The 13151-nt window shown below is 40.6% G+C and overlaps 1 protein-coding gene across 4 annotated transcripts in view; it reads left to right on the top strand.

The window, feature by feature from the left end:
• The window catches only part of KHDRBS2 (KH RNA binding domain containing, signal transduction associated 2), a 369498-nt gene that overhangs the window by 68418 nt on the left and 287929 nt on the right, over window positions 1-13151 (top strand). For all 4 annotated transcript variants that reach the window (XR_012659538.1, XR_012659539.1, XM_075087030.1 and 1 more), the window contains exon 2: window positions 7646-7773. Coding sequence is in view for 2 of the 4 variants with exons in the window: in XM_075087030.1 (XP_074943131.1) it covers window positions 7646-7773 (128 nt within the window). In the remaining 2 variants the exon portion in view is untranslated. The remainder of the gene's footprint in view (window positions 1-7645; window positions 7774-13151) is intronic.

The raw sequence follows: 13151 nt of genomic DNA, 5'->3' as shown, positions 1-13151 counted from the left end.
TTTGTGTGATTTTAACATTATTGTAGGCATTCAAGGCTCCAACTATGTAATTTTTAAATGATCTTTAATTAAAAAGGTCCTTTCTAAGGCAGAGATGTAAGTGATTTAGGAATTGTTATTTTTTGTACTGGCATTGGCTCATTCTTTCTCTTCCAGTTCAAACATTCTTCCATTCACCTAACTAAAATCACATGCAGAAAAAGTGTACTTCTCAAAGTACTAGATAACTTTGCTCTGCATAATAGTACATACAGGCAAGAGGTTGGTAATATTCCCATTCTGGGAATCACTCCCATTAATGGAAACAGATCATTCTTTAAAAGGGCCTGACCTTGTAACAGCAGCTCATGTTTCTTCTATAAAGTAATGCCAGTACTATGAACACAAGAATGAGGAAAGCCAGATAGGTAAGGTGCAAGGTAGGCTTGCAGAATTCCTTTAAGTGGGAGGCAAATGTTGACAGCAGAAAGAGATATGTAGATTTTATTTTTTGGTAGGTTGGACAGGCTGACAAAAAGAACATTTTTTTAAATGAGTTTTGACATGACTCTACGTGTAACAAAAGGATGTTTTTACTGTGGGATGCCTAGTTTTAATGGAAAAACTATATTCATGACAGAAGTTTTGTAATAGGTGTCAAGTACTTTGAAGTGAACTATAATTAACATCATTTTATTGGCACTGCAAGAGTAAAGCAGATAGTTTTAAAAAAGCAAGAGCTACTCACTCAGCTATTCCATTTTATGCTAAATCAGTAAAGAGAAGAAAAAAGAAGCTATTCCCAGGCTGACAGTATTTCCAGAATTTTACAGCTCCAAGTCTGGAGAGAGCTGAAGATCAGTTTTCATAGGGAAGAATATCTCTGAAAACATGTTACGAGTGGTTTTAGTCTCTGACACGTTTCTAGTGGTGACCTCTTTTGCGTGACTGTAATATGCATGTTCTCTTCCAATTAAGAGGACTGAGATACATATGGATTATACAGAAGCAAGTGCAAGAGTACTGTGTTACTGATAAAAGGCGAGAATGAAGCATACTTGGAGATTGACAGGTACTGTGGGAGGTAATTCAATAGCCCTCTGTCTCCCTGCTTTAATTCAGTTAGCTCAGAGCAAAAGTGGGTGGTAAATGTGCGAAGTTTCTTCTCAGGGAATGTTTTCTTTTCTGTTTTCACCTAAGATCAGCACTGGTGAAAATGTACCATTTTGTTCCTTGAGTTTGCCCGTGCTGGAAGAACACTGCTGATTATGGATAATCTTTTTCCATTACTCTCAAAATCCTCTACTAACTCTGGCTTTCAGTAAACACAAAATGTGTAATGGTTGCATTCATAAAAATAAACAAGTAATTTTAAAACCTAAAGGTATCGGTTATGTTTTCATAGTGCACTTTACATCTGACCTTAGTTTTCAGAGTTGTTTTGCAGGTCACAGTTTTTAACCAGTGCAGCTTGCTACATGTCAGTGCCGTGGGCCAGCAAGTTGGCAGCTTGATCCTGATCTGTATTCCTTCATGGCAGCATCCTAGTCTTTCTGATCTGTGGTGGTCCTAGCCATGGAGTGACACAAGGAATGTACAGAACAGAGTAAATACAAAATTTAATACAAAGTGTTAAAAATTTACCCATTTGTTAAATACCAAAATTTAATAGAGTTTCTCTTGGTCCAATAATGAATTTATAGTATCACCTCTGATCTTTAGAGAAAACTCCTCTTCCCACCAGTCTTACTTGGAAGTAACAGATTTATCAGCACACCAATGTTTTTCAAATGAATTTGATAGTCTTTGGACATGGTCTGAAGACTCTATAGCATGTAATTCTTCTGAGGGAATTAAATGTGGGATGCTGTGCAGAGCATACCGCAGGGGCAAATTTCTGTATAAAGGCTTGGGGGTTACTTTTAAAGTGTCTAAGGTGGAAGGAGAAGGAAACAAGCTTTTCAAAGGCTTGTTACCAGCCATTACATTTGTACTGGCATTATAGGCTGTCCCTTTGCAATAGAGCAAAGTAATCTTACATTGACTTCACTTGTTATCTGCCGCCTTGAGAGAAGAGCGGTCAGTAACAGGGGGAGTTATTCTGGGGGATATTTGGGGTAAACTGTGAGAAAACAGGTGGTGTGGAAGGGCAAGAGGTTTTCTGATAAGGCATTGGTGTCTGTCATTGGTACCAGGGCAGAAAGGAGAACAAGTGACAAAATCTTCAGTTGATCATACTGTGGAAATGCAACATAAGGAGAAAAGGTACACGCATATAACATGTTCAGTATAACATTTTGTAAGCAAGTGTATGTACTGGTTTTGGCTGAGAAAGGGTTAATTCTCTTCCCTGTACTGCCTGTGGTAGTCAGGGACCTTTCCAGCTTCCCGTGCTCTGCCACGTGGGCAGGAGGCTGGGAGGGGCGGGGCCACAGCCAGGGCAGCTGACCCCGACTGGCCAATGGGGTGTTCATTCCGTACCATGTGACGCCATGACCAGTACATTAATGGGGGAGGTTGGCACGTGGGGGTTGTTGCGACTGGGGACTGGCATCGGGTCGGTGGGCAGTGAGTGGCTGCGTCAAGTGCAGTTTGTTTTGGTGGTTCATTCCCCCTTGTCGTCGTCCGTGTCCCCCCCCCCGGGTTTCGCGCCTCTCATTGTTTTCCTTTCCATGGCATTTTTGTTGTTGTTGTTTTATTTTAATTCTTAAACTGTTGTTATCTCAACCCGTGAGCTTTACCCTTCTGATTCTCTCCCCCGTCCCCCGGTGGGGGCGTGAGCGAGCAGCTGTGTGGGGCTGAGCTGCTGGCTAAACCACAACAAAGTATAACATAGAACAGTATGAGAATACCAGCACCCAAGCCTCTATCCTGTATCATCATCACCCTAAAAGGCCTTGCAAGAATCCCTCTTGATTTTCAGGTGAGTTTTATAATGGAGAATAGATGCTTGGCCCCAAGCTTTATAGTTAGAATTGAGGGGTTTTTTTTGTAATTGTTAGTAGGAGCAGTTTTGGTGTATAGTAGTATCATTTCTGACACTAGTAGCAGGGTGTACAGCAGTACCCTTCTTGCTAGGCTGTGCTACCAGGCCCTGCACGTGGCAGGGCTGTGGGACCTGCGCCAGGATCGGCTCTGTTGTGGTTTAGCCCCAGTCAGCAACCAAGCACCACGCAGCCGCTCGCTCACTCCCCCCTGGTGGGACAGGGGAGAGAATTGGAAGAGCAAAAGTGAGGCAGCTGATGGTTTGAGATAAAGACAGTTTAATAGGTAAAGCAAAAGCTGTGCATGGAAGCAAAGCAAAACAAGGAATTCATTCACTACTTCCCATCGGCAGGCAGGGGTTCAGCCATCTCCAGGAAAGCAGGGCTCCATCACGCGTAATGGTGACTTGGGAGGACAAACGCCATCACTCCAAATGTCCCCCCACTCCTTCTTCTTCCCCCAGCTTTATATACTGAGCATGATGTCATATGGTATGGGATATCCCTTGGGTCAGTTGGGGTGATCTGTCCTGGCTGTGTCCCCTGCCAGCTTGTGCACCTGGCAGAGCACGGGGAGCTGAAAAAGTCCTTGACCAGTGTAAGCGCTGCTTAGCAACCACTAAAACATCTCCACATTATCAGCACTGTTTTCAGCAAAAATCTAAAACATAGCCCTATACTAGCTACTACGAAGAAATTTTACTCTATCCCAGCTGAAACCAGGACAGGCTCCTTGTCGCTTGCTGTTCCCTGAAGGAAACCCGGCCTCCCCGCTGGTGGCACTTGCTTCTTTTGGAGTGAGCTGGCACGTGCTGTTCGGGGCTAGAGCTCATCCCTCATTGCGATCCCTCCTTCTCTGCTACTGCCCCTGTGTTTGGCGCCAAGTGCTGTGGGATCTGCGCTGGGATCGGCTCCTTGTCGCTTGCTGTTCCCTGAAGGACACCCGGCCTCCCTGCTGGCGGAGCTCGCTCCTCCTTGAGGAGGCCGTGGCATCCCATTCGAGCCTTGGAGCTTGGCCCCCGTCATGAGCAGTGTTCTGAGCCCTGCTTTGCTGCTGTCTCCTACTGCTCGAGTGGTGGTAGCCCTGGGCGTGCTGAGCCCTGCTGTGACCATCGCGGCGCCGCCTCAGGGACGTGCTCCAGCCCCTCTCCGAGGCCCTGGTGCGGCCACCGCCATGGTCTCTTCCGGAAGACCTGTGGTGCTGGCGGGCTGGGGAATGATGCTGGCTCCTTCCTGCAGAGCGAGGCCGAGATCTCCGTCCTTGAGTGTGGCTGGTGGAGCTGTTGTACTGCACGATGTGGTACATCTCAGAGTTACTGTCTCCCACCTTGCGGTAGATGTGGTGGAAAGGCAGCTTGCAGATGGGGCACTCAGCTGTGCTGCGGCACCACTCCATTATGCAGTAGAAACAGAAAGTGTGCCTGCAGCTGCTCACAGAGGCTTTGTCGTTAATGGTGCCCCCGCAGATTGGACATGTTAGGTGCTCAGAAGTATCCAGTGGTGCAGCCTGGGGCACCTGGCTGGTGCTGGCACCAGGGGAAGAGGTGCCTCCTTCTGCTAAGTCTTCATCCAACACCATCTTGCACTGCAAACAAAGACAGAAATATCATAACCTGCCCTGGAGACACAACCTGTAGGAAACATCAAGGCTGTGGAAGTCAAGTGCTGAAGATTTGTCTGCCCTGCCTCGGGGCTGTGCTTGTGCTGCCACAACCACCAGGGTCCATCCTGGAGCAAATGGGTGGCAGTGGGGGCATCTTTGCATGTTCCTGCTGTCAGGGCCGGGTGGTGAATTACCTCTCCAAGATGTGTAGGCAGGAATTGGGAAGGCAGGAAAGTGGTTCCTGGCCTCTCAGCAACAGCAGCCCAAGCCTGGGGGTGCAGGAGGTCCAGGACCAGAACCCCAGGTCCTGCTGTTGTCCTTGTCTGGCAAATGCTCTCTGTGCCCTCAGAAGGGAGCCCATGGGATGCAGATGTCTGTCCCAGACGGATGAGGACAGCACTGTGTCCCTTCAGGGCTGGCAGATCCTCTCTGTTCCCCTTGAAGGGAGCCTGGGGATGTGGACGTCTATCCCCGATGGATGAGGACAGCACTGTGGCCCTTCAGGGCTGCCCCGTGTCCCTAAAGGATTGATGTCACAGGGGTCACAGTGGCTTTCTGGTGACATCACAAAGCATTTGGGGACCACACCCAGAAGACAGAAAGCCTGGCCTCGCCGAACAAAAGTTCCCCAGGTAGCGGGGAGGGTGAGTGATTGGCTAAGTGGTACTTGGTTGCCAACTGGGGCTAAACCACGTAGACCACTTTTATTCCAACACTTCTATGTAGTCCCATTAAAAAAGGAAGTGCAAGAGTGTGAAGGGGGGCGGGGGGCGGGGGGAGAATCACAGGGGCTGCTGGAAGTTTGGAAGTGGAGCAGTTTGACCTGTGCTTCAGTTGCCCTCTGTCTTGCCTACTGACCATACAGACTTATAAGTATCTTCACCACCTTCTCAAGAGAAAGAGTTTAATAACATTTAAGGCCAATACTGTCCTGAGTTCTATCACGAATACTGTGGCTGGCAGGAGTTGGGAAGTGATCATCCCCCTGTGCTTTGTACTGGTGAGGCTGCACCTCAAATACTGTGTTCAACTTTGGGTCCCTCAGTAGAGGAGAGACATTGAGTTGCTGAAGTGTATCCAGGGTGTAGGGCAACAAAGCTGGTGAAGGGTTTGGAGAATGTCTTATGGGGAGCAGCTGAGCGAACTGGGGTTGTTTAGTCTCGAGAAGAGGAAGCTGAGGGGAGACCTTATCATTCTCTACAACTACATGAAAGGAGGCTGTAGCGAGGTGGGTGTTGGTCTTTTCCGCCAAGTAACAAACGACAGAACATGAGAAAATGGCCTCAAGTTGCATTAGGGGAGGTTTGGATTGGATATTAGGAAGTATTACTTGTCTGAAAGGGTTGTCACTTGTTGGAACTGGTTTCCCAGGCTATTGGTGGACTCACCATCCCTGGAGGTATTTAAAAGAGGTCTGGAAGTGGTGCTTAGGGATATGTGTTAGTGGTGGACTTGGCCGTGCTAGGTTAACGGCTGGACTTGATGATCTGAAGGGTCTTCTCCAACTTAAATTATTCTATCTAGTTTAATATATGTGGACAAATAGATACACTTTCCTCACTTGTCTTTGAGAACTACCTTGCTTACCAGTGTTCACAATGTGTCTGAGAAATTAATTTCATTCCAATACTTGTTGCACTTGCAACACTTTCCCCTCTTTTGTTCACCTTTGTCTCTCCCACTGCAACCCCATAACACAAACCTTTGTATAACTGCGTTGGAGCTATCTTAAAAGAGCTTCCTATCTATGAAACCTGCCTGAACTAAGTATTATACCACAGAATATTGCTTTGTAAGCGCATACTTAATTGATGCTTACTCCCACAGAATGCAATATACCACATTTTTCCAGGTATATTAAAACTATTTTAGAAAAAAATGAAACTTGTCCTCCTGATGCTTTTAGTGATCATTAAAACAACTTTTTAATCCTAAATTGGGGAAGGTGTTTCCCACCTGCATTCTTTTAGGTGTGTTCTCTGAGAAGTTTTAAAAGAATTTATAACAGTGTCATTGGAGATCTGTCTGCTGGTGCAGGCGTTAAATAAATTCTGTGATCTGGAATAGGTAGCATAAACATTTATTAACAAAACATGACATGCGTTGTTGTCTTACATACATTTTTCCTTACTCTTGTCGTAAGTCAAAGAAATTTGTATATGTGTTACAGATTGCTGACTCTGTGTTAGTCTTCTCCATGCTTGCTTTCTGGACCTTGAAACTGCACGTTTCTCAGATCCACAGCTGTCCCTTTTCAGCTGTAATTCAGCTATAATTAACTCATTATAAGTATTGGCATTTTCTTTGCTGTCAATAATGACACTACTGCAAGTGTGGCTTTTCCATTATTACCTGTATTATCAGGAAGCTGTCAGGCACCGTATTGGGTGTTCTTTGCAGGGTAATAAATTAAATTGTTTGTTATTATCTGTTGCTTATAGAGCTTTAGGGAATAAAGAACTTAAAATTATTCAACCTGAATATTTTGGGGTTTTTGTAAATTCTATCTAACGTTCTACATACCATTAGTATTTTATATATAATGATTACTTACTGCATTTCCTTAATGAAGAATCTATTTGTGCAAGAGTTAGCTTTATTTCTTATCTTATTTTGTACGACTTTTAAATAATTCAGAAGCATTTGAATGGAATCTCAGGAACAACAAGAAGTTTCTTCAGTTTTTTACTACTCTTACTGAAAGTTAGCCATTGCAATTAGAATCCGACTTAGTTCTGGCAGGTCACATTTACAAAATAGCATCAAGCCGTGACGATGTGATCCTCTTTAGAAGACTGATAGACTGAATTGTAAGCCTCATCTGTTCCTGCTCCCACTGAGATAATTTGGCTTCAGTTTCAGCTGGCGAAAAATTAGTTGAGGAGTATGACTTGGATTGTCACCTCTGCCTCTCAGCTCTGGTGACAGTCCAGTTTTTTCAAAGGCAACAGTACATGTCACGTGAGTGCAAACAGCACAGGTGTTCAGCACACAGTCTCTATTATAATGTGCAAGTTTAAAGTTCCTGAGGATGATAAATACCATGTCACTGATTGCTCTCTTTTTTAATATTTTTCAGAAATTGAAAAATTTCAGGGTTCTGAAGGCAAGAAAGAAGATGAAGAAAAGAAATATCTTGATGTTATCAGCAACAAAAACATAAAGCTGTCAGAAAGAGTTCTGATCCCTGTCAAACAATATCCAAAGGTACTATAAATGTTGTCTAACACTTGTTTAATCTTTCTTACTAGAACAACGCAAAAGTCATACACTTAACCATTTTTATTGACTCTTAGTATGCAGGCTTCACTGTATTAAAAACCAACGAAAATAGAAATGAAGCTCCTATTTGAATTTACCTGTTATTAACTATTATATGTTCTAACTTTTGTCTCAGGGCCTCTCAGAAAAGCTGTTGAAGTAAAGGAGATTTTTTTTTTTACTTTAAGTAGGTTTTGTAGCTGGTCCTTAGGCAAACTTTTGAGATGTTTTCTTATAGTTGCTTTTTTTCTCATGTAGTGTCTTCTTAGAAAATAAAAGACAAGTTAACGAAAAAGTATTCTAACAGAATAAAGAAAAAAATGTTTCAATAACTTTGAAAAGTCAACCTAAGTGTGCTGTAGCTTCCTCATACAGGAATGGGGGAATTTTCTCCGGTGTAGTAAGTTTTAAAAGAGAAAGTAGCACGATTACTGCAAGCCATGACTTTGACAATGTATGTCCCTGTTTATAAAATTGAAATCTTTCCACCACATACTTTCTTCATATTATATTTTGTCCTCCTCACTGCTACACACTGTGATTTTAAAAAAGCATTTTTTTTTCTTGCAAAAGAGCCCCAAATTCAGCTGCTTGTCTGAAGTTTAATTTTTTATTTTACATGAAAGAAGAGAATGTTGGGGTTTTTTTGTGTGTGCGTACAGTGTGGTATTTTACATAAACAGTTGTTCTAATAGTATTCCAACTGAAATGGTAAACATCTCCATTTATCTCTAGAGTATTTTTTTTTCTTGCTGGTTTATTATCACACAGTATTTGGTTCACCGTTAGCCTTGATTACACTCTTAGCTTTTTGCTTTATACTTTCATTGGTAAAAGCAATAAATTACAATGGGTAAAAAGCCTATCAAACAAAATGAAAGGTGGAAAAAATTGAGATTCAGTGATTCCAGCTGACATTTACCTCCTGACTAGTGAATATAAAACTGAGATAATGTAATCATCCAAATGGTAAAGTCCTATAAGGAATTACTTTCTTGCTGCATAGCCTGAGGTGCTTTGACTAGATTTGTGGTATTTTGTGTAAATGCTGTAGATGACCTGAAGTTCTTAATATAATAGTGCTGTAACTTTATAATGGCAATGTGATAATTATTCAGAATACTATTTGATGAAGATAGTAGAATGAAAGGCAAACTATTTAAAAGACAAATGCAATAATCTATCCAATGTAGTGCCTGAATATAATTAAATTAACCTTCGTTCACTTTAATGAGCTTGGTAATTAATGAGTGGTAAAAGATATAAGCATTTCTACAGGTTTTGAGCAGTGAAACAAAAAAGTAGTACTTATTCAGTAAAGCAAAATATACTCTTGGAAAGTTTCTGTAGTTGATTTGCTAGCAATATTCTGTGCTCGGCATGGAGTCATTCCCGGAACTGCAGGTTTCCTGCTACCATCTAGTAACCACCCTTCAATCAAACTGCTGATTACTATAGTCTGATGTCTTATCTTTTCTTGATAAATTGTATACATTAGGATAGTCAAAATCAGTACACAGTGCTAGCTTCAGATTGCTTTATAAATTACAAAAAAAATAGAAATTGGGTTAAAAAGAAAAAAGACGTTAGTTTCATATATTTAGCAGAATACGGTAATAAAAGCAGTTGATCAGGCTTGTACTTATAAACAGTTAAGAGGATTGCTGTATGGTTTCACCTGAGAGGCATTTATATTTGGAAGAGCATTATTTTAAATTATTCACTCATTGTTTGTTGATAAGCTTTTTTGGGCAGTGCTAAGTGAGCAGGGTTCTGTAAACCTGAAGGAAGCGTCCAAGAGTATAAAATTTTGGAAAAAAATTCTGACCAGTAAAAAAAAAAAACGCACATGGTTTATAGACTCTCTGTTTAGGAATGAGATCAATCCTTTAAAGATATTTGCTGTTATTTTAACTACGTGTAGAAAAATCAATTGCTCCAAGGGAACCCTTGTCCTAAATGTTTATGATGATCCATAAGCTAAGCTGCAGTGAGGGTAGATCCCTTCAGCTGTAGAGTCAGAAGCATCATTTTAAGGTTTGAACAAAAGTTAACTGAACACAAAAGGCTTCTAGCGGCTAAACAGCTCTTGAAGTTGCAGAATAAGTAGTATAAAATGGTCACTACTCCAGTGTCTCTGGTCTGATTTCTGAAATTGCTGGTGCAGAAACAGGAAAACAAAATCAAAGACTGATTAGCAACACCTATGTTATTTTACCAGCTCTATTAAAGATACAGGCCTCTCTCTTCTGCAAAATAGCGATCTAAAGGATAAATAAGGGTGTTACATGCTATTTCAGCAATGATCTTTTCTGAGATTAATTGTTTGAAACCTCAGCATCCCAAGTAAAAACGGCATCTCATTTACACACACTCCTCTGTGCAGCAGATCTTTTTAATGTCCCCAAAATTTCTTCTGAAACAGTGATGCAGAGTCTTGTGTTTGTTGATCCTTTTTCCTGTCCCATAGTGCAATTTTTTCTTTTTTTTACTTTCATGATATCTGAATTCCAACTAAGGCAGACCAATAAAAATACTCAGAAGCCTATTTGTTACTGATGTTCCCATTTTTCAGCTTTTGTAGCTGTTTGGTTTAAAACTTGCATGAAAATAGCCAGGGCTCATTCATAAAGATTTTGCCATTTATCATTTGAATGTTGTATTTCTAATACATCAAATATGGGAAAAGCGTAGGTTATTTAAAAAAAAAAAGAAAGAAGCAAACAGAAATCTGAAATGATCGAGTGTAACTTACACCTTCACTTCTTGTCATGAAAATTTTTCTTGAAAACCTTGGATTTTCAGTAAGCATTTTCTTTTCATATGAATTACAAAAAAGAGTTACACTTTGGTTTGAGTTACTACCAACTCCCAAAACCACTAGTGTATGTTCAAGATGAAGGAAGCCAAGTCAGTTCAAATATTTAGATTTAGTGATTTCTTTCCACTTTTTTTTTTCTCAAAATTAAATTCTTGTTTGGTTAAATCTGGGTTTGGGTATTTCTTTTCCTTCTGATCTATCAACAGGTAAATCAGTCTAAATCTAATGGACTTGTAGCAACACAGATTTAGAGTGAAAACACTAAGTTATTTAATTCTACGGCAGTTCCCATTTAAGATAAAGAATTTCCAGTTTCATTAAATTTCAGTTACACTGAAATTGCACATTCTGGGGGAAGAAAAACCAAAACAATCAGAACAAGAACAAGAATAGCAAAACAAAAAAAACCCCCAACCAACCAATAAAAAAAAACCACCAAAAATGAACAGCAGTAAATTAAGAAAGAAATATTCCAAATTACTTAGTTACTGAAGACTGGGAGGTGCAGTGAAGTTGGAGGTGATGACTCCTTTTTGACAGAAATCAGTACAGTGGCTTCTGAACACAAGACGGTGTTTAACAGTTTTCTAATGCTATGATTATTCAATAAAGATAGATTTGTCTAGAAATAGGATATTTATTATATAGATATAAATATATAAGTATAATACTAAATGAAATTAATTACAGCTTGCTCTGATGCTAGAATGAGTCATAAATTTAGAAAGTTCTAAAACAAAATCTCCGTTTAACTACAGAATCATATTTCAATTTTCCCTCTACTGGTTTAGGTAATGAAAACTATCAGAATATAAGATACTGGAATTATGTCCTCCTAAATACCAGGATCTGGTAGGGGTGGTGAAGATGACAAGCAGGTAGATTCTTTTGGATTACTTCCCTGATGTAGAGTTGCAAACTGGGAGGCACTGTGTCTTCAGAGGATGCAGTGTCATAAAGCCTCTTCCCTGCACAAAGGTTCAGCTGATGGATAGTAATGGTCTTGTTCAGAAATATGGTCTGGTTTAAGCTGATATTCCTAACTCCTGCTGGCTTCCTCCTGGATGTTTAACTAACTTTTTTGTTTAGTTTTGTTTTTTTGTTTGGAGGGGGATGACGACGTGACACACGGGCAGGAAGATATAATCCAGCCCCTTACCCTTTGAAAGGCTGGCACCCTGCTTTAGCATATGTGTTTCTGGGGAAGAGACTTAAGCTAATGTTGATGAGTACTGTAAATAAAATCCAGATTCCTGATATTCCTTGTTTTGCCTGTCTCATGACAGTGCCTTGTATGATGAATGACTCGGCTGAATTCACCTTTCTCATTCTCAGTCCTTTTTTAAACTGGTTATGTTGTATATTACATGTCAGGTTGGAGACAGTGCTCTTGAAATGAAATTTATTTGTTCAACTAAAATCTTGTAAGGTATTTTAATCTCTGTGATATATTAAAACAGGGTTCACAGGTGATTTGAACAACAAAGTATTATATTTCTTTTGTATACATTATGCCTCAGAGTGAATCTCTCCACGAAAAACTGTCTTAGAGGGCATTTGAAACAAATTTTGCATGAAATAACCATTTGCAGGAGAAGAACTGTTTTTGTACTTTTTCTAATAAATCTACCTCAGTAGAAAAAGACCCTCATTAAGGAAGAGAGAGTGAAAGAGGGTTGTCATGCCTGAGACAGATGGAAGAGCAAATAGGCTGGAGGATGGGAGAGAAGGTTTGATGTGCAAAAAGGAAATACTGTATGTGCAGTGCTATTTCATTACATGGGGAAGTAATTAGGAAAAGGGACATAAAAGAGGTAAGAGACAGGAAGGGTAAGAGAAATGAAATAATTGAACGCAAAGGCAAGGGAAAAAGAACAATTCACTACTGCATTAAGAGAACGGTCAGGATTGGGTGTGGGGCCAGTCTGAACTAGTGGGTATGCTGATTCTCTGGCAAGCAGTTACCTACTGATTGACATCTGCTGCCGAACAAAATGCTATTTTCCAACAAATTGGACCTCCTTAATTTTTTGATTTTTGGTTCCTTCTACAAAGACTTTTGAGAAATCAGGGTGAATTGTGTTTCTCTTGCATTAATTTGTGAATTGTTTTTTATTTATTATAGACATAGCTCCTGATACAAGTGTGTGAGCAAAGGAAAAAAGATCTAGTGTGGAGGCAGTTCAGTTGTCCCTTAGTATTTTCGTATGTGTATGTTTCTCTGTGTATCTTTGTATCAAGAATTTGAGATGTTGTTTAAAACCTTAGCTTTATCTAGCACATAATATAGAAAGTTTTTGTTTACCAGCTTCTCCATTGCATAGTGTCAGTTAACATGATATTGACTTTGGTGAAATTCTGCCCCCTCTGTGATTAGCTTCAGCTTAGCTGGATTTTATCCTTTAAGGGATGGCTTGTTTTGGTCATGACTTTTGCTTTCTGTAAGTGCAGATACATAAAATAGCTGACAAGTCAGAAAAATAAACAGTAAGCATATAAAAAG

This window comes from Phalacrocorax aristotelis, chromosome 3 (assembly GCF_949628215.1).
Source record: "Phalacrocorax aristotelis chromosome 3, bGulAri2.1, whole genome shotgun sequence".
Lineage (NCBI taxonomy): Eukaryota > Metazoa > Chordata > Aves > Suliformes > Phalacrocoracidae > Phalacrocorax > Phalacrocorax aristotelis.
Note: the sequence above shows the minus strand (reverse complement) of the source record. Positions and strands in the feature narration are given on the sequence as shown.